This window comes from Abrus precatorius, unplaced genomic scaffold (genome assembly GCF_003935025.1).
Source record: "Abrus precatorius isolate BTA unplaced genomic scaffold, Abrus_2018 Scaffold8, whole genome shotgun sequence".
NCBI lineage: Eukaryota > Viridiplantae > Streptophyta > Magnoliopsida > Fabales > Fabaceae > Abrus > Abrus precatorius.
This window is the reverse complement of record NW_020874428.1, coordinates 28,931,331-28,956,961: the sequence shown is the minus strand read 5'-3', so window position 1 is coordinate 28,956,961 and position 25,631 is coordinate 28,931,331. Positions and strand designations below refer to the sequence as shown.

The 25,631-nt window shown below is 33.9% G+C and overlaps 5 protein-coding genes and 1 non-coding gene across 7 annotated transcripts; 4 read left to right on the top strand and 2 right to left on the bottom strand.

The window, feature by feature from the left end:
• Positions 1–3,220: 3,220 nt before the first annotated feature.
• On the bottom strand, positions 3,221–6,449 carry LOC113847122 (protein CLMP1). Its single transcript, XM_027476007.1, has 2 exons — positions 6,293–6,449; positions 3,221–6,204 (listed from the first exon to the last, which is right to left on the bottom strand). Exon 2 carries the CDS (start codon positions 6,165–6,167, stop codon positions 3,825–3,827), a length of 2,343 nt encoding a protein of 780 aa, XP_027331808.1. The 5' UTR covers positions 6,168–6,204; positions 6,293–6,449; the 3' UTR covers positions 3,221–3,824.
• Positions 6,450–6,841: 392 nt separating this feature from the next.
• LOC113848686 lies at positions 6,842–6,974 on the top strand. Its single transcript, XR_003501949.1, has one exon. It is a non-coding gene; the product is annotated as a small nucleolar RNA snoR111 (small nucleolar RNA).
• A 1,176-nt stretch (positions 6,975–8,150) lies between these two features.
• Positions 8,151–11,344, bottom strand: LOC113846011 (probable tyrosine-protein phosphatase DSP4). Of its 2 annotated transcripts, none has more exons than XR_003501608.1 (5): positions 10,802–11,344; positions 10,597–10,690; positions 8,697–10,359; positions 8,563–8,606; positions 8,151–8,479 (listed from the first exon to the last, which is right to left on the bottom strand). XR_003501608.1 is itself a non-coding variant. In XM_027473802.1 (5 exons), exons 1-5 carry the CDS (start codon positions 10,993–10,995, stop codon positions 8,294–8,296), a joined length of 576 nt encoding a protein of 191 aa, XP_027329603.1. In that variant the 5' UTR covers positions 10,996–11,344; the 3' UTR covers positions 8,151–8,293. The 2 variants fall into 2 exon arrangements, 1 of the variants encoding a protein (XP_027329603.1); XM_027473802.1 differs by having other exon boundaries at positions 8,697–8,754.
• A 1,495-nt stretch (positions 11,345–12,839) lies between these two features.
• Positions 12,840–14,506, top strand: LOC113874635 (RPM1-interacting protein 4-like). The gene is made up of 3 exons (XM_027512851.1): positions 12,840–13,316; positions 13,426–13,629; positions 14,390–14,506. The coding sequence occupies exons 1-3, from the start codon at positions 12,840–12,842 to the stop codon at positions 14,504–14,506; spliced, it is 798 nt and encodes a 265-aa protein (XP_027368652.1).
• Positions 14,507–15,170: 664 nt separating this feature from the next.
• LOC113847233 (EH domain-containing protein 1-like) lies at positions 15,171–19,809 on the top strand. Its single transcript, XM_027476209.1, has 16 exons — positions 15,171–15,423; positions 15,517–15,596; positions 15,757–15,825; positions 15,920–15,977; positions 16,591–16,646; positions 16,743–16,785; positions 16,873–16,934; positions 17,361–17,474; positions 17,616–17,718; positions 17,840–17,889; positions 18,015–18,143; positions 18,256–18,507; positions 18,603–18,682; positions 19,000–19,126; positions 19,276–19,419; positions 19,493–19,809. Exons 1-16 carry the CDS (start codon positions 15,339–15,341, stop codon positions 19,676–19,678), a joined length of 1,638 nt encoding a protein of 545 aa, XP_027332010.1. The 5' UTR covers positions 15,171–15,338; the 3' UTR covers positions 19,679–19,809.
• A 3,392-nt stretch (positions 19,810–23,201) lies between these two features.
• LOC113847794 (tropinone reductase-like 3) lies at positions 23,202–25,156 on the top strand. Its single transcript, XM_027477076.1, has 6 exons — positions 23,202–23,424; positions 23,722–23,838; positions 23,997–24,131; positions 24,269–24,394; positions 24,743–24,844; positions 24,948–25,156. The coding sequence occupies exons 1-6, from the start codon at positions 23,296–23,298 to the stop codon at positions 25,095–25,097; spliced, it is 759 nt and encodes a 252-aa protein (XP_027332877.1). The 5' UTR covers positions 23,202–23,295; the 3' UTR covers positions 25,098–25,156.
• Positions 25,157–25,631: the final 475 nt, after the last annotated feature.

Below are 25,631 nucleotides of genomic sequence, written 5' to 3'. Positions count from 1 at the left end.
TATAAATAATTCTCATACCCTTGACATTGGACAACAACCAAACCAGAATGTTGATAATATTAAGAATGCAAAGTTGGTAGGAAAGCATCATCGTTGGATTTGAAAACCAACCCTGAATGTACCAACAGTATCAGGATAAGAGTTGGAAAAAAAGTCGGTCATTTTAGTTGATTGGAGAACTAACAATGGACTACAGTTTCAATGTTTACTCTGAATAATAAAAGCTGCATGGGCAATTTCATCAAGTCATAATGATCAATTGGGACCACAAGGAGTCAAGGAAGGACCATTTCATTACTAAATTCTGCCTACTTCCCGGCCTAAGCTGCAAAAATTGCTCAGTATCCAGTTAGATATGTTGACACAGAAAAAGGGTACACAAGATATGAACATAAAAAGGGAATGATACAAATGCAGAGGACAAGGTAAATAAGGTTGTCTATTGAATTGATGGGCTAATGTCCACTACCAACAATGATTTTCATTCTATTTTAGAAGGGGAAAATCATGATTAATTGAATTAACTCAATCAAGGTCCCGAATTATATAAGATTCTTAGGCAGGACTGCATATTCATTCTGATTGCAATCATCACTGAGAAGTTGCGGTTTTGCAGGAAATTAAGAAAACATATGCGTTCCCATTATGAGCAACAGCTAAAGGTGCCAAACTTTTTTAGTCAAGAGGCACTCTTTGCAAGTAAATAATAGTGGGTAAACCTACAATGAAAGTGACTAAGCATGTCAGAATACCCAAAGCCATAAGCGACTATATGAGATAATTATATGCTCCGCTGACTTGACTTTTAGTTAATGTATCGATAGATCTATTATCATGCACTGGATGCCAAAATCAGAAACAACCCTACCAGACACCAAAAGTTATATTGCAGTTTTATGTCAGTTATTTAATGTAACCAAATGATATCATGTGAGTATCTAAAATATATCATTAAACATAGAAGGGGTGGAACAAGAAGAAAAAGTAGATTCAGAAAAAATACTCGTTTGCCCTTGCCCATTTCCTCAAATGGATCTAAGAGGACGGGGTACCAATGCATTGACAATTATAGAGTAGAAGAAATACGATATCTAAAAGGCACACCTTTTCCTTTAGTCCTTAAAACTAAATAAATAGACATGTTAAAAGATTATGCAAATTCGATACACTTAAAATAAGTTGACTGAATTTCCGTTATTTATGAAAAAAATTAAGCGACAATTTTGTTTTTGCAAATTAAAGGACTCGTTTGAGAAAGCAAAAATCAGGGACAGCCCCCATGTTTTACCACCTGGGACGCACCAACTTGGCACGTAATCAAAGAGCTATAAGCTGAAACGTGGAAGACATTGCTTATCTACACCCAAGTCATCACACAATCATCAATCACACTACCAAGAAACTTGTATACATTTTCTGACATTAGCAACCAATCTGTTCATAAACGCCATGATTCTCCACTCATAATGATAGAAATAATGCATCACTAGATCATGCTTGCATTTATTACAGACACATTGTAGGGATAGAGTTTGCAATGCTTGTAAAAACTTTTTCAGCATCAATGTTCATAAGCTTTGTCATCGTCGATTTTGCTGAAGCAAAAACTAACAGTGAAGCAATAACATGTATAATGAATATGGTAAAGGAGGAGTTTAAAAATTATGAATCACCCCTAATTTTTTGGAATTACAGAGACATGATTCAATGATATTATATTTTTCTTAAAAAAATTACCATCTATTTTTCTATTATGTTCTTTTATATCTCTTATTAAATAATTACTCCTTTATTTTAGGCTAAGATTATAATTGATAAAAAGTCATTAATATTATCTTAAGCTTTTAAGAATGATACATAAATAAGAATATATATTTTTTTGAAAAAGGTGACAAAAGGAAACGGAGGAAGTGTGTGGTTGATAGAATGGTTTTTAACATATACTATCATACCCGATGCAGTTAATTTGGATAAGATCTCTTAACTATTTATATCAAAGCTGTGGGAAGCCATTTCAATCCCCGAGTCATTGTCTCCAAAAGTTTGCACAGACTTCATCTCTCCAACAATAGTTTACCAAAATAAATTGACAACTCATATTTGGTCTTCTTTATGGTTTAATCGATTGATCTCTTTTGTAGAATGCCTATCGAACTGTTCAATTGCAGGAAGCTCCAACAACTTGACCTCAGCCATGACAACTTCATAGGTGCTTTCCAGGTGAAACGGCAACACTCAGAATTAGAGTTTCTGAGCCTCTTTCTCAAAACAAATTTTCTTAAAAGAATACTGGCAATATACTTATTATATATTACCTTCTCGAATTCTTTTTGTAAAAAATTAAATTGATTATTTTCTTGATTTTAATTATAAGAATTATATAATATATTTGAGATGTATTAATTATAAATTTTTTTTTATATAATGATGACTACATCATTTAATATTATGTTTATTTTTTAAATAAAATTTATATTTATAAAAAAATAAAATAAAATAAATTATCTTTTTAATTTAGTCATTTATTTTTTATAAATAGAACAGGAAAGTATTTAACTAAAATTTATTATAACTTGCTAAATAATATAAACCTCATTCAGCATTTAATAAATTTCACTTTTAATTTCACGACTCAAAAAATTCCGATCGATACTGAGCTATAAATGGGTGGCAGCTCATTTTGTGGTTGCATTCCACGGGAGTTGGGTGCCCTCTCATCCTTGCAGAAAGCATTAAACATCAGTTATACTAAGCTCTCTGCCCAGACCCCCACTGAGCTTGTGAATCTTAATATGCGAGAATCCCTCCAACTCAACAGTAACTATTTGAATGGTAACATTCCAGACTCCTTTGATAAACTGTCAAGTTTATTGGCCTGCAACCTTTCAAACAATTATCTTTAAGTATAGACCCTCTTAATCATGTTGCTGGTGAACAATCGCAACACAGAATACCCTCTGTGCATGGATGCCAGGTGGAAATCAATTCCTCGATAACCTCTTGTTTATTACCACGTTCATATTTAAAATAATAGGTAATTTCAACGAAGCAATTATGAGTATAGATAATCAAAAAGGTTTTTATGGTCTTTGTTAAAGATTTGTTTCCTTCGCAATATTTGCTTATACTTGAGCACGAAGGCGTTTGGAAGAACTTGAGCTTATTTTTATTAAATACTCAAGCTGAAAATTAAAGGTATTTGACAAAGTTTATGAAAATGACTTGGAGAGCCTCTTATAAGCCCTTTGTAGCATATTATAAGCCGCAAGGTTTTTGACCCAAAAAATAAAAAACTACAAGGTGAAACTTGTCAAACTAAGCCTTTTTCCAATAACTCTCCCAATTACATCAATTTCACTCACTGTCTCAAATGCTAATGACACAAGCTCAATCTACGATCGAACGTAACAAATTCTAAGCATAACCCTCTAAAACTTCACGTTATAAAATCAGTAACACATGCAGCATATTGGCAAGACCAAACAAAACCAATTTCAAGACTTGACCAAGTACGCATCCTCAATTACGTTGCAACAGCAGTAAGAACAAAGCAGGGGACGAAAATGACTGATCAGCAAGTGAAATTGATTGATGGAAATTGATAATTGTGTAAATAATGTTAAAAAAATAATCCCCCATCATTAGATCACTGAGAACTTCAGAGAAAATAAGAAAAAAGAGCAGAGCTAGGCACCCTAAATTTTCGATTTCTGTTTCAAAAAAATTCACATCCCTCCTGACCTCTGAATGACAAGGATCTTCTTCATCCAGAGTCTTCATTCAAGACACAACTGAACAGATGTAAAAGAGATTTCAAAGCCACATCATTTATCTCTAACTTGATTGGCCTTATTGATCTCCGGTTTACCAGTCTTATTGTGCTGTGGGTTCACAACCTTTTCATCATCTCCTTCTCTGGCATCTCCATTTGAGCAATGATTCTTTAGAACCATCGAAATATCTGCCTCAGAAGCTCCTGCAAGCTTAAACCGCTCAGTTGCAGCATCCAGATTTTCCTTCCATCCACTCATTCCCAATTTGCATTCAACTTGGGATCTTTCAAAAAGCATATTACCCCAGAAGAGGTGAATCTGTGATCTCATGACTGCTGCTTGCTCTGCAGCTTCTTCGGCAGATATATCACCCTGACCTCCAACACTAGAAGGCTCACCTTCAGTACCACCTCCTTGTTTCTTTCTTCTTCTCAACAATTCTTCTTTCTTGGTTGCATTTGGGTCCTTTAGCTCTTTTGCTCTCTGTTCCTCCAGCTTCTCCCACATATCTGTTGCAGCTTTCATCTTTTCCTCTGCACTGTCAAAGAGTTGAAGTGTCTCCTTAGAATCCCAGCCTGATAGATCTATCTTCTTAGCAAGTGCAAAAGACCAATGAAGTTTAGCCATTTCAAATTGTTGCTGCCCCAGAGCCAAGAGTCCCTCATAAAAGTCAGGTTTGATCAAGAGTGCTTCCTCATACTTCTCTCTTGCCAAAGAATACTTTTCCTTGACCCAGTCATAAGCCACTTGAAGCTGTTCTGCCACTACCTCCTTCCCAGCAGACTCGTCCAGGGGGATCCGCTTCCTAGCAGCGCACATGTGAACATTACCCCAGTTGAAGAATGCCAAAGCAGCCACCTCCTGAAACTTTGAAGCAGCCTTGTCAAATAGATCCTGAGCCTCCTCACTAGTTACTGTTTCCTCAAGTGCCTCAGAACAAAGCTCCATCCCAAGCTCATGCAAGTCAATATGAGCATCTGGATCAATACCAACATGTGAGCGGAAAAGCTGAGCGAACTCGAACAACCAATCATCCATCTCCACTTCTTTGCATTCAGTATCTCCTGGGGCTCCAGACTTTTCCTTTGGAGCATTCTTCCCTATCTTATCAACCTCAGTATCAGGAACTTCAGATACAGATTCACCAAGGGAAGAATGAGAGCCACTCTCTTCTCCTTTGGTCCCTTCATTCTCAACAGGTTTTTCTTCCTCTTCTTCCAATAAAGGTGGCTCCTGCTCTGGACTAACTTCAACAATATGCAGTCTCAGCATCGAAACTGAATCACTTTTATCTGCTTCTGGTTCTTTCAGGAGATGGCTATCGACACTAGACTCTGCTAGTCTGAGTTCATCGGTAGAGGTTATAGTAACCAAATCACCATCACTATCCTTATACTTGATCAGAACTGAACTAGACGATGGAAATCTTTTGCTCACTATATCTCTTAGTACTCTAAAACCGCAATTGACTGGCATCTGGGCAAGCCTAATGTCATGATCATAAACAAGCTTCAATGGCCTCCACTTAATTGCAACCTCAGAATGCTTCCCAAGTATACCTGATGCATGAGATGACTGTTCCTTGTGGTCTTCCTTTTTAGGATTACGTGGCTTTGCAGAACCATTTGAAGGCTTCAATGCCAGTTTTGGCAACTGGGACTTAGTCTCAGGACCATTTTCAGTTGGCAAAACTGGTTGGGACTTGTCTAGCTTGTTATTATTAGGCGACAAGACTGATCCAACGGCTGAATTTGCTCCCTTCTTCTGCGCAGGCCGAGCTGGCAAACATGGCCCTAATCCAGCAATAGGGGCACCACGGACCGCAGAAGCGCCAAGGGCAGCAGGGGAGGGGCGACTGTGGAGGTCCTGCTGGGCTTCCTGGCGAGGTCCCACTGCAGTCCTGAGTCTCTGAGCAATCTCCAAAGCATCCCGGTGGTTAGGGTCAGCTGTCAACAAGAACTGCACATCTTGCAAAGCCATTTCATACTTGCCAACGGCTTCAAAAGCCCGAGCCCTGCGGAGAAGAGCCCGGACAAAACGGGGCTGCACCTGAAGCGCCATGGTGCACTCAGCAATCACGGCTTCATAATCTATGGGCTTCATTTGCATCAAACACGCGGCCCTGTTGCTGTGAAAAACAGCAGTTTCAGGGTGCGTTTTGGGGGTTAGTCGAAGAGCATTCTCATACTGTTCAAGAGCACCAGCATAATCCTGATTCAGAAACCTTCTATTCCCTTCTTCCTTCAGCTCATGCGCTTTCTTCAAAAAGATAGATGAATCCAACTCAACCCCACCATTAGCCGTTGGGGCTGCAGCAGAACCTACACTATCAACGTGACCTTGGTTTGAAGAATTCAAACCACCCTTCTTTTTTCTACCCCCTGATTTCCCCATAGTATTATCCTTCCCCCACGGGATTATTCACCTAAACCTAAATCAACACAGAACCAGTAAACAGGCAATCTTTCCAACCAACCTAGGGCCAAACAGAGAGATGGGAGAAAGAGAGTTACACTTACCAGTGAGAAGCCGAATGAAAGCTCCGCCAAAAAATTGGATAGTTTTTGCAGCGAATAGCCAGTGCCAGTGGAAGACTCTAGAAGAAGAAGCTAGCGCGAATGATTAAAAAAATAAAAGGTGGTAGCTTAGTTAGTTCAGCAGTTTATGTTGGGTTTTGAAAACTCACTCAAGGTGTATGAAACCCTAGATACTCATTGTTGGATCAGTTTCGTTTTTTATTAGATGTCATCCTCAACCCTCTGATCCATTGAATCATCCCCTCCTCCAACAGTGTTGACATTCCATATCAACCATCCGATATTCCAGGTATTTTCGTAAATAACCCAACAAGGCGGGGCAATTTTGTCCACTCGTAATCACAGGTTAGGGTTTGCATCAAATTGACCACTCTATAAAATGCGCCTAAGATGACTATTATGTATTCATTCTCCATCTGCGTAATGTCATTGGCGGTGAAGAACAATAGGGTTAGGTAATTGAGATTGTTTGTTTATGTGTGTTTCAGTGGTTTGCTTATAACTTCATAAAGAAAGGCCTCAATCGTTTCTAAGAAAATGACGAGACTGTTTGAAGTGTCTCTGCCATTGTATGTGAAGATTGAGGTATAACAAACCTAACGGGCGAGTCATCGTTTCGGTCGTCATTTGCGTGATTGGCGAATCGATTGTTCCTCGTCTACATTTATTTTTCTTTGGCTTCCGTTTCTTTTTTTATATATTTTTTTATTTTTTTTATCTGCTGAATTATTTTTTATGTTTTCGTGAATGCTTTGAGTTTGAAAATATAAAAAAATGTTTTATTAAAAAAAAAAAAGAAGTGTCCCTTTGAACCGAGGAGATCTGGGACTCTATTCATTCACTTGGTTATAATCTAACCTCCATATTTGCAGAATTGAAGATATGTCTAAGAATATATAGCATTCTAATCCAAGTTTGCATAATTGAAGATATATCTAAGAATATATAGCATTGTTCGTTACACGGTTGATAGCCGTTATGATAGTGATAAACTGGTAAATGCCTTGTAAGACGTATTTTCAGAATTCTCTTTCTCAATCTGGGATAAGTGTCATTTTTATTGGTTTAGAAACTTGCAATTTAAAAGGTATAAAAAATGTAATGTTCAGAAGGTTTTGTTGATTTCATTGTTTAACCCATTATACTGATGCGTTGGCTTGCGTAGGGATTAATTTCTGCCGGATGAAAAGAGTGCTCAATAATTAATCACGTATATGAAGATATTTGAGAGAGAAAAAAAAACGATGGTTTCTGGGAAATTGTTTAGATGAAATTCAATCCTCTCAAATCAGTTTTCTGACCGAACCCCCGCGAACTTAAAAAGGTTAAAAGAGTTTAGGAAATGCAGAGAAGGGATGCCGTAAAATTATTATCTCTGTCATCAAATGTTGGTAAAATTAACTCATCTAATTAAGAGAATTTTGTATCTTCCTTTATTCGTGAAACATCTATGTTAATTTTATAAAAAAACGTTAATACTTTTTAATTTTTTAATTTTTAAGATATAAAAAGATTCATAACTAAGTTAATATACTTTCTTAACTTAACACCTTAAATATTTCTATCTTTCAATCTTGTTTTATCTTTATGCATATAATTTTTTTATTTTATTTTTCTTCAAGTTTAGAAATTAATCCAAGATGTTTTATTAAAAAAATTGAATTAATCAACTCATGTTTGGCATACTATTTTAAACGAGTTCAATTTTAATTTTAAGCTTGAGCCCTTCTCCGAGACACTCTTTCCCCCAAGATACACTCTCACTTTGCAAAATTATTTTATTTAAAAGTTTTAAATTAAAATATTACCGATGAAGAAAATGCTTTGTCACTATAAACAAGTCAAACAGGAAAAGGATAGATCTCATATTAAAAATCACCCTGCTCTAGTTTTCAGATAAACGACTAGTCGACTTCACTTCATCACGGAAAAATTCCATGGAGGAAGCAGCAACTCTCTATAATACCCCCAATTTTTCAATTTCTATTTCCTTGAGCATGAAAATGACAGTGGATAGTGCTTCAAATAAGAGATATCAAACAATTCGATGAACCTCTGGTCTGACACTCTGGCTTTGGCACCTGCAAACCTTTGGTATTCATCAAAAACAGATGATAGACACCACCTCTGCAATCTTCTTATGCATCCCACGAGACAACCAGTGCGGTGCTGTTCATTGTAAATCACTAAGCAACTGAAGATTAAGGATTCAAAAATATCAATAAAATCAAAGATATAGAAATAGGGTATACCTTTCCTCGTTTACAATGAATCAACAGGGGTTGATTCCTAACATCTGGGGAAAGAAAAACATGAACCAATTAGGTTGATATACAATTGAACAAGCTGTATTATAAGAATAGTGAAATTTGAGATTTTGCAATACCAAGGACTACTTTCAAAGCTTCACGAATTGTATCCTCCGGAATGTTGACGAAGGGTTCCTGCCCACAGACACATATTTGTAATCAAAGTGCAGAAGTATATATTTTTAAGATATCAGTTAAAACTTAAAACATCTTTTTCTTGATCTTTTGCTTTTCCAGCCTTGGCTGGCAGCCTGGCATCCAGGCGGAGAAGGCAATTTATGGGGGAAGGGGATTGGTATCACTAAATTTTAAAGGAGATAACCCAATGCGTCCCCAGAGCTTAAAGACTACAGCCTGTAGGGAAAAGATAACTGAAGAGTGCATAAGATTAGGAGCAAATCCAGCATAGGAGGCACCTTCAAACTCCTGCTAAAGATTGATCCCACAAGAAAAATAAGTCTGCATTGGATAAGTTAAGCTGCAAGATTGGTGACCACCTTGAGCAACACTTAGAAGAGACCAGGCAACTCACTCATCTGGCGCGAATAGCATGGAACACGTATTGGAAAAGAAATCAGTTTAAATTGTTTTTGTGTACGCCACTCTCAATCCCCAAACTTTTGCCTCATTAGTTGAAAAACAAGCTCTACACATAAAGATCAAATTCATATGAACAGGAGCATCTTACAGCCATCAGTTCAGCAAGTCTTGAATTCTCCTCTACAGCTCCCACATCTGATTTTTGTATGAGGTGGCTTATAAAGCTAATGTAAATGTTACTGTTGGTAGGTGGAGGTAAAGAGATTTGTTAGTCTGTGCTAAACGTCTTAAATGAATCAAGACTTTGCCAAGGGCACTGAACAATACATATGCTTATTCTAAAATAGCTTTACGACAAGGAATGAAGCAAAACATTAATTCTAGAACTGTTTTGAAATAAAGGACTCAGTGTAGCTGGCGAGCTTCTGTTCATGAATTCAACAATTCTTCCAAAGAATTTTTCAATAAAATGTAAATTAACTTTCCCCATGAATTCAGACCAAAGCAAACTGTACTTGTACTAAATAATGGTATCCTCTTTAGTTCGTCATTATCAAAGTTTGAGGTTTTCAGGTCAAAGAGTTCACTTTCAAAATGGAATTGGGCCTGAAAGCCAGCCCTGCAAACCTATGATAGAAATCTTATACTTTCTAGGAGCATTAAAGTTCACAGCGCTGCAAACATTTTTTATGCCAAATGCACACAGAAATTGTTCTAATTAAAATCGGCTGTATTTCAGCTTTCACAAACAATTATTTCAGTGGTAAAATGAGGTTAAAAAAAAGGCACCACAATGAGACCTATATGTTGAGGTACACAACCTCTTGGTCCACAGTTCCACACTAATATAGTGTGACACTCAATTTTAGTGAACGCAGACCCTTAAAACAACAGAAAATACTTGACTACCTAGCTTGCACTAATGTTATATGAAAGATCAGCACCATCAGATGCATCCCATCTCTATTCCTCGTATATTGCAATGACACGCACATGCATGTTCATGCTTTGAATTAGCAGTTAAGTGCTTTTGATTATAAAGAGAGCCCTGAAGGAACATTTATAATTCTGAAGAGGAAGTCTTCCAGAAATTCATTTCATCACGTTGTGCAATCATAGAAAAGTAATTTTGACATATTTATATCTTATTCCTGATATTCGGACTCATCTTCAAATTACTAATTGAATTGTATCCAAGCACTGCAGCAACAGATCAAAATAGTAAAACAGACTAAGATTAGAAGACTATACCAAATCTGACAAAATTGGATTGGAAAATTACAATGAATTGGGTAAAGCATCATGCAAGTATGCCAGACGTTCGAATCAAGTAACTCCAGTTAATTGCCAGCAAACGAGCAAGCAAAAATTAAAAATATTATTTAAAAAATATCATAGCACAAACGATGATTAAAGAAAAAAAGAAAAATCACAAACCTTACAGCCATCGATCCCGAATTGATAAAGCCTTATTCCGTTGTCCTTCAAAAATTCCGAAGTGGTTTCTGGATACGGCTCGGGGCACAGACATCTGCACCAAAACTTATAAACATAAAGTACAATTCCGCAAAAATGCTCTTAAATTCAGAAATCCGAATTCGATCACGACAAATCGGAATACAGAAAGGAAAATCGAACTCACATTACGGAACGGAGGCGGAGGGATTTCAAGAATCCGAAGTTGGCAGAATCGGGAAAGCCAGACCTAAAAATGCCATTGTCCACCATGGCGAAGTTGAGCGGCGGGACGAATATCTCCTCGGCGTCGCCATGGTCCTGCGGCGGCGAAACGTCGGCGGCGAAGGACATCTGGCCATTGGAGGCGTCGAGCTTCATGGTTTTTGGCGCCAAAATCCTGAACAGTGAAAGAGGCAATGCAACGTTGATGAGCGATTCACGGGATCTCCAGTTTTCAGGATCTGTCTGGTTATGAATACAAATAGGAAGGTGGCACAGTGAGTTTTAGATAGAATAAAGAAGAAAGAAAAAAGTTAGGATCTTTGATAAGATGCTTTCAAAGTTTCAATATGACTCGAGACCGAGACGTGTACAGAAAGAATATGCTGCGTTTGGAAGTCACCACGAAATACTAAACCCTCTATTTCTCCAATCAAATCCACTCATGTGTCATTAAGTTGTATTATTATCATTTATCCTATTTTTCTTCACAATTTGTGCTTTTGACTTTGGCGGTATTATATGGAAATACTTGTTTGTAGCATAGGAAAGAGTGGATAATTTTATCTCTTATTAAAATTTAAAGTGTAATTTAAAATATATAAATAACAAGAAAATATAATATTAATTTTTAATAATTAAAATATCTAAATTGGAGAATAAAGAAAAATTGGGAGAAAAGGGGCCCAGCTGAGATGGTTGACAACCCGATTCTGAACATGCGGTGCTGGCTGATTGCTATAACCAAAATCCATACGTACCAAGCAAAGGTGCTGCCGGTTATTGCCACCCAAGTTGAATGAATCCTTGGCGACAATGACCACACATGATGTAAAGCTTTGCACGTAATTTATTAACTCGGATAAAATTCTCCTCTCTTTTAGTTAGATCGCTTCTTATTGCTCGTTAGAAATTTGTTCTGTGCACCATAGCTTTCTGATTTCTGTCAATAAAGCTGGCCCAAAGAATATATTTGAGGAGGGTGTGTTTGTAATATTTTTTCAGAGAAAATTTGTTACGTCCAAGTTGTTTGTCATCTCATCATTTTTTCGTGGATTAGCGATCCAATTTAGCAATTTAAAATTATAAAAACCAAATAAGAATAAATATAATTACAGGTAAACTAATTTTACTTTTGAAATACTCAACGTCGTTTTTTGTTTTTAGTATTTAACATACACTTTTTGTTTTTAGTATTCAACATAGTAGAAGTTGTATTAAAATGAGAAACAAAACAAGATAAAGAAGCTCTGTAAGCATCGATTTATTTTATTGGTTATGTCCTCCAATTTCTGGGTTTGAAGTTTGTTCGCCTTCATCCTCACTTCACATTACAATAATTGCTCTACCACCACTACTATGTTTGCCCCATCTTTCAATAATATGAAGGTAAGTGTTCATACTATATATATTCTCTACGATAGTTTTCCCTCTGTCATCTTTCTTTCTCATAGTTCTTTTTCTCTCAAAATGTCCATCATTTTTAAACATGACTTTTGACTCGGAAGCAAAAAAGACATTGGAACCACGTGTCACTCACAATTAGTTCTGCATTTAACATCAAGAAAAATCATTCTGAATTATCAAATGAATAGAGGTTGATTTTATTGTCCTATATACTAAGTAAAATTAAGCTTCAAATCACCTAAACATTTTATACTGGAAAGAGAATTTCATTGATGGAAACTCAAAAGGTCCAACAAAGCTAAGTTTCAAATCTGTGGTGTTGGTGTATCTTAAATCCAAATTCAATCGGGTTTAGACAAAGCAAGGTGGCAAATATTCATGAGCAACCTTATTATTACCTTGTTTCCTTGCAAGGTGCCATTTCCAAAGCAATTATTTGGTCTTCAAGAAATATTAAATTCTCTCGAACGTGTATTCATTTCCACGAATTATAGATTTTATATCAAAACGTAATTTTATAGACTTTCTAATCAAATTCCGAGTCCTTTCCATTTGTTATTCTAAACCAAATTCATTCTCTCACAAACTCTTTGCTAATGGATCATTATTATCAACGGCAGCATATTCATGTTCCAAAGTTTAGCAACTGGGACAATGACAACATCCCATACACAATATATTTTGAGAATGCTCGCAAAGAAAAAGCCTTTTTAAATCCAAACGATCCAGAGAAAAATCCGAAAGCCTTAAAAGACGATGATGAAGCAGTGAAGGCTTCTACTCTTATTCACTCCTTTAGTACATGTTCTTCAGAACAAACAAGCAATGAGGAAGAGAGAAGCAACACTAAACAACAGTCCCAGTCCCAGCACATGAGTAAGGGAACTCATCATGGTAGCTACACGACTACAGAGTCTGACATTGAAAGAAGCAATTCCGATTACTCTATCGTTGAGAGAGTGAAGTCAGATCTCAGAAAAAGCATGTCTATGGGAAGTAACTTCATTGATAGCTTCTCTACATCAAGTCGCATTAAACGCAAAGGTGGAAGCCATTCCCTTAAATACAACACGGTACAAGTTTCTCATTTTCTCAACTTGTGAAATATGAACGGCTCCTTGCATAATTGGTGGTGTTAATCATCTTAAGCTAATGCCTGATCATATCACGGGTTGTGTACAGAACCATGAAGCAACCCTGGTACCTGAGTTTGGTGCTTGGGATGTGACGGACCTCAACTCAGGAGACGGATATACTGCCATATTCAGCCAAATAAGAAAAGAAAAACAAATTGCATCTCGCCACATCCCTAGTAAGACCCCATCACTGAACAACTGTTCCAAAATCCACAATCAATGTGGCAGACCTTCCTCCACATTATCTAAGGTAAAGTTACTTCGTATATCTCGTTATGAGATAAATAATAATAATAATTCCTTATGTTTGGAAAATTAATAATGCTAATGACAATAAGAAGGGTCGGTAGACCCCATAAAATTCGGTGACAATTTAAAATAAAGAAATAGTAAACACAATTAACTCGTATTGCCAAATTTATTTCGTGAAACAGATTTCAAAACAGTTTCATCATTGTATGAGTTGGATGAAGTATAATTGCAAATTTGAAAAAGTTTCGGTTTAATGTGTCATTTTCAAAGTAAATTATGCTAACCACTTTACCTTTCATGTTATTATATGTCAAAGATTGAATAAATTAATCAGTATGTATATTCATTTGTCCTAGATTGTTTCATGCATCTAAATTATGAGATGATGATTTGCAATACCGTAATGATTATGATGCAGTACTGCTGCTGTTTGTTTTCAAGTGAAGGCATATGAACCCGAGTTGCTGTTTGCTTTGACACACGGGAGCGCTCATCCTTTAAATTGGAAGTTTCATTCCTTCTAGTGTTTAAAATTTATAATCTATGTTCAAGAACTAATTAAACGTGTTTGCGCCGTTGATTTTATTAATACCCAAAATTTTTAGTTTATCAGTGATCTTGCGCACTCCCCAATGTTATCAAAGTAAAATTTAAAATGTATTATATAATTATTTGTAAATCTATTACTTTTCCCTTTTGATTGCCAATGTTTTCCATCTGATATATATAAAAGTCATAATTTGCTAATTTAAATTCAGCAATTTACTTCACCTGAGTTCAAGCAAACATTACAATCCGTTGGCTTGCCCCTACGCCTCAATGGACAAAGGGTGAGTGTCAAGTCAACCCAGATGGAGCAAGTTGGATACAAGTAATCTAATTAAACAATTAAAAATATATTTTTAAATTTAATATTTATATCTAAAATAGCATAACTTGGTTTATTTGACATATAAATTGTTTATAATTATTTAATGTCACTAAATATATAAAGTAGAAATGCAGTTAATACATGATATTTAGACCAAATTATAAAAAAATATAATTTGGAAATTATTTGAACACATAGAATAATGTAAATAATAGATTAAAAATAACCATTACCTCTCCCTAAACTATTATATATGTATCATTTTAATTTATAATACTAAATTAAATTGAAAATTTATTATTTTTAAACATAATATAAATTAAATTTATTCTAAAAATTAGTAAAAAAAACTTATTACATATTTGAATATATATTTTAGATATCAAATTTGCATATTTTTCTTTAATATATATATATATATTGATAAATTATTTTTATTTATTACTTATCTTTTATCTTTTTATATATACATATTTTAAAACGTATTCACAGTAAAACTTGTCGGGCCTGGGTAGTGGCGCTGCAATTCAAAACTTCAAAATTCCGAGAGAAGAAGCGTAGCAGTAATCGGGTGGTTTTTAGTTGCATTAAACTCAAGGGCCCCACCCCAAGCAAATTAATCAAACATAATCCGACCCACTAATCACAATAAAATAAGATTACGATACTCATCTCATGTTAAAATTGCACTCGAAGCAGGAGACCAAAACTCCACCTGGATGCGTAATCTTTTGACAAATTGAAAAGCAAGGAACCCAAATTGAAATATAAAAGCAAACCCTTCAGATTGAATGTTACTTGCTTAGGGATTCAAATCAAACTCTTCTGCTCCGAAGATGAAAACGGTATCCGATTGGATCGATTCGTGTTCCAAAGAGCAATTGAAGACGTACCAGGAATGGTTCAACTTAGCAGATTCAGGTTTTGCTGCTTCGCTTCCTTCATTCTTCATTTCGTTTCGATTACTGATGTAACGTATTATTTTTCTTTACTTCTATTGTTATTTGATTGTAGATGGAGATGGCCGAATCACTGCCAATGATGCTACCAAGTTCTTTACTCTCTCAAACTTATCTCGCTCTCAACTCAAGCAGGTATCTATTCTTTTTTCGTTTCTTTCTTATTGTTCATCCCTCATTTACCGACAAGTCATCCATTTCTACTTCATTCTCAAATTAAATTACCAAATTCTTCCTAATTGTATTTCATATTCTAGTGAAATTTCACCAATAGTTCCCTGTTTTCCATTCATAGGTTTGGGCTATCGCGGATGCCAAAAGGCAAGGATTTTTAGGTTTTGAAGAGTTTGTTGTTGCAATGCAGGTTCGAGACTTTGAAATTTTGACTCTTGGTTTTGGTATGGATTATATGATATCGGAATCTGACTTTAAAATTGAATGCTTGTTGTAATAAACAGCTCGTTGCCCTGGCACAGACTGGACATGATATCAACTCAGATATCCTTAAAACTGAAAGTAAGTTCACTAATACAACGTCTTTCATGCTTTGCTATTTGCCTCAGGTAAATAGGCTGTGGGTTTTTGGCCATGTAATGAATGTCCTTGTAAATTATTTGTACTGATCCTTATTCCTTGGTTTATCACATGCTTCCCCAATTTCTAGTTAAACACGATACATGTTCAATAGCTGGTAGTAACTAGTAAGGATGCTAAAGAGAGGTTTCTTGACCTATTTTATCTGTTGGTTGTAAATTGTTTGGGTGATAGCGTGATACTAGGCATTCAGTGTGTGACTACTAGGCTTAATTGACTGATATATCATATATGCGAAAGAAAGTTCAGGATTTAATTAAGTCCTATAAATTTAAATTTTAAGGAATATTGAAAAGGCAAACAGACCTGAGAAAATCGCTGGTCTTGATGGATAACGTGCCAAATTCCTTTAGCCACCTAAACATGAAGGATATTGGTCTCAATTTGAGTAATGGTTTACGATATTGATGACATATGAATATATTACCCATTGAATTCAAAGAGACAAGTGTCCCTTCTGTCTAACTTCATTGTCTTTTGTTCTCAAAACTTTGTACTATTCACTCTTTTCAATGTACCTTTCTTTTGATTTCAGTTGACAAGGAAAAGATTAAACCTCCAGTAATGGAAGGGCTTGATGCTTTAATAGCAGTAAGCAATTCTTTTAATCTCAACTTGTCTTTATCAATTGAATCATATTATTGCTGATGAATTTTTAATTATTTTTTTTTACCTTTTTTTTTTCAGAAAACGAAGAGTTTGACAATAAATGCCCAAGCTGATGCATTTGGTTAGAGATTTAATTTTTTCTTTTATTATACATGACATTGTACTGTTTAATTAATATTGATTGTATTATTTTACTGATAATATGCAGGGACTGCTCAGCCTCAGCTGTTGCCTCCCAATTCACGGGTTGCTTCAAAGTCTGTAAAGAAAGTAAGCCCCCCCAAATTGATCCCCATTTTGACAAAAATAAGTAGTTTTCTCTTAAAAAAAATAGAATTAAAATATCATAGATTTTGTATATTCACTATTTTCCGTCTGTAGACTATAATGAACTAATGAGAATTTATTTTCTGGTGCAAATATAAAAGGCTGCCTTGTAATTAGTGAAAGTTTTATTTATTTATTAACTTGCATTATTTTAAGGGATAGCAATCCCTCTTGCATGCATCCATTGCCTTGATGAATCAGATGGTTATATAGGGCAATATTGAAGCAATGTAATTGCTAAGTGAAAACAATTAAAAACGTGCATTTGTGAATTTATTTCTTTTCAAGCTCTATTTAGATATGCCGTCTTTATTTCAGTTTGTAGCTAGGTATATTCTGATTATAAAAGTTTTCTTTTTGTTTTTTTAGTTACCTCTCAGTGCAGTTACATCAATAATTGATGGATTGAAGAGATTGTATGTGGAGAGGCTAAAGCCATTGGAGGTCACTTATCGATTCAATGATTTTGTATCTCCATTATTGGTAGGTAACAATTTACACCCAGTATATAGATAACATATGCTAATTCATGTAAAGTATGTGTGTTAATATTAATTGACATGACACATCAATTATGTAAGTATGATGTTAAGTTTAAGAATGTCTGTGGTTTGTCCCTTTCAGACTAACAGTGATTTTGATGCTAAACCAATGGTCATGCTTCTTGGTCAATATTCCACAGGAAAAACAACCTTTATAAAACATTTGCTAAGATGTGATTATCCAGGTTGGTTAAGTTGTGGATAGTCTAGCAACTGCATTGTTTGAAATTCTTCATGCAAAAAGTAGATGATAGAGGGATATAAATTACATTGTTGATCCTACATCACCTTAAATTCTTCACACAGGAGCACACATTGGACCAGAGCCTACAACTGACCGATTTGTTGTTGTCATGGTACCATAATCCTTTTTCTAGTATTGGCTTTGGAATTTAATCAAATGTTAATATGTTCCCTTGTGTTTATTTGTGCTTTGCTTGGGTTCATGGAGGTTCTGAGCCGAATATCTTTTTATTTGTAGTCTGGCCCTGATGAGAGGAGTATTCCTGGAAATACTGTAGCTGTTGATGCTGGCATGCCTTTCAGTGGCCTGACAACCTTTGGTGGTTCATTTTTGTCAAAGTTTCAATGTTCTCAAATGCCACATCCAGTGAGTTTTCCATGCATACATACATTCAAACATATATATTCCATTTCTGGTCAATTGACAGTTGGTTGTGCTTTTTATTTGTCCTTGAACTTGAAGCTATTTTTCCTTTCAGCTGCTAGATGAAATAACATTTGTGGACACTCCTGGTGTGCTCTCTGGAGAAAAGCAAAGGACTCAACGAAGTTATGACTTCACTGGTGTTATATCTTGGTTTGCTGCAAAATGTGATTTGATTCTTCTCCTATTTGATCCTCATAAACTTGACATTAGTGATGAATTCAAACGTGTAATTGCATCTCTGCGTGGTCATGATGACAAGATACGCGTGGTTTTGAATAAGGCAGACCAAATTGATACTCAACAAGTAATACAGTGTCAACTACTTAATTTAATATAATCTAAATATAGTTGCAATCGACTTTTTGGCCTACTTACATGCATCATATTTTAATATTGTAGCTCATGAGAGTTTATGGGGCATTGATGTGGTCTCTGGGGAAAGTTCTGAATACACCAGAAGTTGTGCGTGTATATATTGGGTAGGTTACTCGTCTTTCAAATACAGCTAATTATTCTTGCTATATGTACAACGGTTCAATTTATGCATTTTTTAACCATTCATTTAAGATTATGTTGTGATTGTTGTCTTGTGGTTGAACATTTTCAGAAATTTATTCAATCTCTGTTTTGGTGACCAATTGATCTTATTACCTTGACATTTTATAGGTGAAATTTGCATTTGAATACATAGCATCTGTGGATGCTTCACATTGCTTTCACATCACCTCTACTGATTCCTTCAGTTAATTTGACATTCTTCTGTTGTAAGTTTATTCTACTTCTATTTTCTTTGCAGTTCGTTCAATGATAAGCCTATAAATGAAGGCTTTGTAGGTCCATTAGGAAAGGATCTCTTTGAGATGGAGCAGAATGATCTCCTTGCAGACTTGGTAGATATTCCAAGGAAGGCATGCGATAGCCGGGTATGATCCTATTTTCATAATATTGTTGACCTGGTAGTTCAAATGAGTAAATTATTTGCATGTGGAAGATCAGTGCAAGCTTTACTCGTATTTGTTTGTATTATTTTCATTCCCTGCTTCTAAAATCTGATGTTATTGGAATGGTACAGATCAACGAATTTGTGAAACGTGCTAGATCTGCTAAAATTCATGCATATATTATTAGTCATCTTAAGATGGAGATGCCAGCAATGATGGGCAAAGCTAAGGCTCAACAGAGGCTTATTGATAATCTTGAAGATGAATTTAGAAAGGTCTCCTCTTTTCCTTCGTCTCCTTGTTTCTCTTAATTTCTAAATTCTTATCATATATTATCTTGGAAAACAGGTTCAAAGGGAGTTTCATCTGCCAGCTGGTGATTTTCCCAATGTAGAACACTTTAGAGAGATTTTGAGTGGCTATAGCATCGACAAATTTGAGAAACTGAAGCCCAAAATGATTCAAGCCGTTGATGACATGCTTGGATATGAAATACCGGACCTATTAAAAAAATTCAGAAATCCTTATGATTGAATCGCAAAATGTTAACGCATGTTGTTGATGTTGTGATTAATGTTTTTACACTGAGATTATGATGTTTAGATTCTTTAGAAATGGTGGCTTTTTTCACGTTTCAATGTCTATTGTCTATACCCCATGGAATCCAATCCTTAGAAAAAGTTTATAAAGCGGGGCTAATTCAGAAAGTTCCAGTTCCCAAATTAGCATTATTTGAAGATGCTCACTGGCCCATTAAACATTTCTTGCGCCCGCGGGCCGGAGTGGGACAATAAAGTCAATGAATTTCTGATGGCCTTTTTGACTAAAAAAAATGCATTCTTTTAAAAATATTTATAAAAGAAAATATACTAATGAAATATTTTATTCGTCTAGAATAACCTTAGGATTTTATTCACGTATACATTGTGTCATTCATCTGAGACTAAAAAAAAAAAGATAACATTAAGTATCATATGCACAATGCGCAATGAATGACTTTTGATTTTATATTGACATGTATTCTATGTGTAGAGAATATCATTCATATAGTAGGTGAGAGACAATTTAAAGAAAAAATATAGGGGGATTACATGTGAGCCACCAAATTGTTCCTTTTCGTCTTATTTATAAGAATTGTTTTTCAAGATTAATAAAAAATAGTTATATATTATAAGTTTTTAGTGTATTTTAAAAATATCAATAATTGGATGAATTGATAGGTTATATATTAAATAAATGAATATAATCATTTATGAGTAATGAGTGAATGTCCTGTAAACACAAATTTTATAAATAAATGTATAAAAAATTGACAGTTAATGCATATAAAATAGGCTATTCTTTTTTATAATTTTTAAAATATATATTAGTAATTTTTTATTATAGATAGAATTGAAGACAGTATAAAGTAAAAGGGGAGTGCTAAGAATGTAATTTAAGTTATTGACTAAATTTTATTTAAAAAAATAAAAAAATATGAGAGCATTAATAAATTTAAAATAAGACTCATAATTTTTATTGAATTTTAATTAATAATTAAAATTTGATTAAAGTGTGATAAATAATGTGTATTAATAGCAAAATCATATAAATGAATACTTATAACCTGCAGAGATGAAGAAATTTATACATAAAAATATATTAAATATCTAAATTATAGAATTGAAAATAAATCACACAATTTTTTTATTTTTTAAAATATTAATGTCAAATTGTAAAATTGATTTTAAGCAAATCAAAATGATAATCGAAAAGAAAGATTATTAATATATTTTTTAATCAATTAATTATTTTAAAAATAAAAGTGCTTATCTTGTAAATTAATTTTTTTAAAAATATTTTAATTTTGAAAAATTAAATAATTATAAAATGCAGAAAAAATAATTTAAAAAGTATATATTACTAATAATTTTCACCAACAAAGTGCGCATTCTTTGAGTCTGTGCTCCCGCAAAAACTGCTCAAACATCAAAACGTTAGACCTGCGTAATTCATAATAGCGGCGAGAATATTAATATGTTATAAACTAATTTTAGAATTTCTATGAAAAAGGGGAAAAAAAGTGCAAGGCTAATAAACAATAATAAAATTTTTAGTTATCAATGATAACATGTGAAAATATGTTGTGTAGACTAAACTTTTATTTTGATACTCGAAAAAATTTGTGTCTTATATTTTAGTTCTTAAAAATTTTAAAATATGATGTTAATATTTGATATATTTATCGTGTATTTAAGTTTCTAAATTAAGACGTTATTAATAGATAATAATAGAATATTGATAAGTCATGTGTCATTGCTTACGCGATAAAAATGACAACATATGTAATATAATATATGTTTTCATTTTATTTTAGTTTTTAAAATTATAATTTTTCAGGCATTTTAGTCCTGAGATTGTCATCAACAAACATTTTAATCCCTACGAGAGAGAAAGAAAAAAAGTGTGGTGGAGGTTATATTGAAAAAAGATCTGGTGGAAGAGATGATAAAAAAGGTTCATGTAGAGCCCTCATATTTCTTTTCTCAATATATGATAATTTTCATAAAATTTTAAATGAAAATAAATTTCTTTCTTAAACTTTCTAATGAGAAAGAAGCAATGAAATGATATATGATTCGTAGAGTAAAAATTTTATTGATTCATAAGTACTTTAAAAAATAAAGATTCTAAAATTTTATCTGCAACAAAGAAAATAATAGCTTATATAACTCAAAATAACTAAGTCTTATAACAGTTTTCATCTATCCATGCACTGTGAGCTAGTATTACTCGTCTTAATTTCTTGAAAATGTTGTATAAGGGTGAGTCTCTACCCTACCATTCATACATAACACATATTTATCATAACACACTTCTTATCACATCTCTTATCACGGATAAAAGAAACATCATGTTATTACATATCTTAGTGTCATGTAAAGCAAGTTTTGGTTTTGTGCTTGACATGAGTCATTACTAGAGTGAGTATCGACCTGATATGTGCAATACTGTTTTAAAAAATAATAAAAAAATAGTATCGTTTATAAATCTCTGATAAACCTATTTACGTGGTAAAAAAAAAGCCTTAAACAGAAAAATAGTTTTTAAAATTGCATTATTTAAATAAAATTGTCATTAAGATGCCTGATGAATTATAATCTCAAAGACTAAAATAAAATGAAAATATATACTATACTATATAAGACATTATTTTTGTCACATAATCAATAACACGTGTCACTTAATGTAATACATCAATGTCATTTTGACACATAAATAATGATATTTGTTACTTAACGTGATATATTAGCATTCTATTACTATTTATAACGACGACTAGGCCTAATAACTTAAATACTCGATAAAGATGAAAGTAAAAAACTAATATAATATTTTTAATTTTTCAAAAATTAAAATACACAATGCAAAGCCTTACGGAGAACAAAATGACACTTTAGTCATGTTGTGTACTATACACGAGTCTTATAACCCTGAAAATTCTAATCCACCTATTATTCCTTCTACTGCAACGGTGTCCTTTCTTAGTTAAGAACGGTAAAAGTTGTCATAAGCCCATATACCATAGGGTGACCATAATGACGTTTCAGTCCTTTCCACGTAATATATATTGTGATTAAGAAGTAATTTTATTAATTGTAATTGTAATTTTTATATTTTAATGTATATATTAATTTTTTAAAATTTTAATGATTTATATTTAAGTCTTATTTAAATGTTAAAATTGAGTTTTCTACCTCAATTTTATACTTTCACTGTATTTTATATATATAAATAAAAGGTTACATTTTTATTAATTATTGAATAAAATTTTAGGATGGGAGATTTAATTTAAATATTAAAAAAAACAGAGAAATTAATATGAATAACTAAAAAAAATCAAAATTGTCAGACAAAAATACAATTAAGCTTTTTTTAAGGCTAATCTAGCCTTAACTATTATTTTTATTCTACATCCAAAATACAAAATGTTAATATAAATTTGGCTGCGTTAATTTTTATGACAATCAAGAATGCAATATGTAGTAAAAATTAAATCTGAAGATGAATATGATTTGGCTGTAAGCATCACCAACTCCGAGTCTCCTTGCTTGTTCGCAGTTCCCCGAGACAAGGATCTTTATTTAGCTGTGATTGACTTGAAAGCAGAAATGGGAAAGGGAACGAGATTTGAAGGCAAGGTCGCCATTGTGACAGCTTCCACTCAGGGAATCGGCTTCGCCATAGCCCAGAGGCTTGGCTTGGAGGGTGCTTCTGTTGTCATCTCTTCTCGAAAACAGGTTCAATTTCCCATTTTTAATTTTTTTTTTTTCGATGATGGGCTTCGATTACTTTTCCCACTTTTAAGCCATAGTCTTTTTCTTTTGGTATATGAGTTACAAGAATTAAGGTTTAATTCCTGTTTGCTTGGAATAATAATCAAGGAGAGAGTTGATAAGAGAAAAGCTGATTGTTAAATAGAAAATTATTTTTGTGTTTCCAAATTCAAAAATCCGCCTATCACGTGACATTTCTGTTCTGCACTCATGTTGTTGATTACTGAAAATGGTATTTTATTTTCGGTTGAATCACGGCAGCAAAATGTTGATGCGGCTGCAGAAAAACTCAGGGCCAAAGGAATTGAAGTGTTGGCGGTTGTTTGCCATGTTTCAAATGCTCAACAAAGGAAGAGTTTGATAGACAACACTGTGCAGGTGAAATTGTCTTCAGATAAGCTATGAAATTTAACTGAAGGCTTTTGTTGATGAATTTTCCTGTTACTGGAATCTTCGCACCCATGAATTGGATTTTGTACTTGTCTAAATAATTTCATTAAGATGTGGTTGAATATTCTGGTTTGTCACACTTACAGAAGTATGGAAAGATAGACATTGTTGTGTCCAATGCTGCTGCAAATCCTTCCGTTGATACCATTTTGGAAACAAAAGAATCGGTCCTTGACAAGCTATGGGAGATAAATGTCAAAGCCTCTATACTTCTTCTCAAGGTAATTGAAGTTGCGAAATGGTGAAAGAAAAAGAAACCCAATGCATGTTTCAGCATTTTCTCTTTATGCAATTTCCATATGGTGTGCTGATAATGTAATTGGTATATGGTGTGTTATCCACTTTCTGATATATACAGGACGCATCTCCTCACTTGCAAAAGGGTTCTTCTGTGGTTATCATTTCCTCAATTACTGGTTATAACCCGCCAGCTTCTTTGGCTATGTATGGAGTGACCAAAACAGCTCTTCTTGGACTTACCAAAGTTGGTACTTGCCTTACGTTTTTCTCTTAAGCCTGCTTGTTTAATTTTTATTTTTATTTTATGATAAAAGTGCTTTTAAAAAAAATCACTTTTTCAAATTTTTAGATCATGAAAAAAGCAGAGGCTGAAAATAATCTGATTTTAACTTTTTAGTAGAAAAAACTAAAATTATAATTACCCACTAAAATTAATAAAAAAAAAGAACTTTTGATAATGGTAAGTAAACCAAAATAACTTTCAACTTTAATAACAAACTCGAAAAAAACCAATTTTTATATCTTAAAAATAATTTTAAAAGTTAAAACAAATGGGCCCTTTATTGCTAATTGTTTATAACATGTTGCATAGGCCTTGGCCGCTGAGATGGCCCCAAACATTCGTGTAAACTGTGTTGCCCCTGGTTACGTGCCAACTAATTTTGCATCATTTCTTGCAACCAATGATGCCATGGTGAGTATCTTTTGGCCCATGTAGGTGTTTACTCTTTCCTAGAGTTTCATTCCTCGTTGCATATTTAGTGATTTGAATGAATTTTCTTTGTGTATTACTGTAGAGACAAGAGCTTGAAGGGAAGACATTACTTGGAAGGCTTGGTACAACAGAAGACATGGCTGCTGCTACTGCTTTTTTGGCATCGGACGATGCTGCTTACATAACAGGAGAAACTATAGTGGTTTCTGGGGGAATGCCTTCGAGGTTGTAGCTTCCATTTTCGTCTTCTCAGTTGTGGGCCGAGCCCATTAATCATTAAACTGAACTAAACCGAACTACATTGTTACTTTATAATTTTATTATGATCGGATCAAATGAGAACTGATCAATCTGCAAACACACATAATCTAGTAAATATACTCACTTGCTTGGAACAGTGGTTTTTCAATTATTATCTTCTTTTAAATGCCACAAGGATACCACTGAGCTACTTTTGCCATTACCAATGAAATAATTAGAGTTATCATTTTTTAAGAGAAAAAAAGGGAAAGATTATGCACGGTTTAAAATGAAGTTATGCACACTGAAGTCCTGTACGTAATTTTGGATTAAACGAAATTTTTTAGCTTAAATAAAAGTCACCTTTTCTACATATTTTACTAAGTCAAATTTTTTTACTTAAGCAAAAAATCATTTTTTTGAAACGAGAAAAATTTCGCTTAAATCACACTTGGAGCAGTACTGAACTACAGGGCAGAAAAAAAGAGGTATCAAACACATGTACGTATCCGGAAGTGCCCTTCTG

Bases quoted from the DNA above. Each gene is read 5' to 3' on its own strand.
- LOC113847122 (XM_027476007.1), bottom strand. From the start codon at position 6,167: ATGGGGAAATCAGGGGGTAGAAAAAAGAAGGGTGGTTTGAATTCTTCA.
- LOC113846011 (XM_027473802.1), bottom strand. From the start codon at position 10,995: ATGAAGCTCGACGCCTCCAATGGCCAGATGTCCTTCGCCGCCGACGTT. The intron at 10,691-10,801 runs GTGAGTTCGATT...GTTTTGGTGCAG, and splicing joins CTCCGCCTCCGTTCCGTAAT to ATGTCTGTGCCCCGAGCCGT. The intron at 8,480-8,562 runs GTATACCCTATT...TACAATGAACAG, and splicing joins TTCATTGTAAACGAGGAAAG to CACCGCACTGGTTGTCTCGT.
- LOC113874635 (XM_027512851.1), top strand. From the start codon at position 12,840: ATGGATCATTATTATCAACGGCAGCATATTCATGTTCCAAAGTTTAGC. The intron at 13,317-13,425 runs GTACAAGTTTCT...GGTTGTGTACAG, and splicing joins ATTCCCTTAAATACAACACG to AACCATGAAGCAACCCTGGT. The intron at 13,630-14,389 runs GTAAAGTTACTT...ATTTAAATTCAG, and splicing joins CTTCCTCCACATTATCTAAG to CAATTTACTTCACCTGAGTT.
- LOC113847233 (XM_027476209.1), top strand. From the start codon at position 15,339: ATGAAAACGGTATCCGATTGGATCGATTCGTGTTCCAAAGAGCAATTG. The intron at 16,935-17,360 runs GTAAGCCCCCCC...TTGTTTTTTTAG, and splicing joins CTTCAAAGTCTGTAAAGAAA to TTACCTCTCAGTGCAGTTAC. The intron at 17,890-18,014 runs GTACCATAATCC...TTTTATTTGTAG, and splicing joins ACCGATTTGTTGTTGTCATG to TCTGGCCCTGATGAGAGGAG.
- LOC113847794 (XM_027477076.1), top strand. From the start codon at position 23,296: ATGGGAAAGGGAACGAGATTTGAAGGCAAGGTCGCCATTGTGACAGCT. The intron at 23,839-23,996 runs GTGAAATTGTCT...TCACACTTACAG, and splicing joins TGATAGACAACACTGTGCAG to AAGTATGGAAAGATAGACAT. The intron at 24,395-24,742 runs GTTGGTACTTGC...CATGTTGCATAG, and splicing joins CTCTTCTTGGACTTACCAAA to GCCTTGGCCGCTGAGATGGC.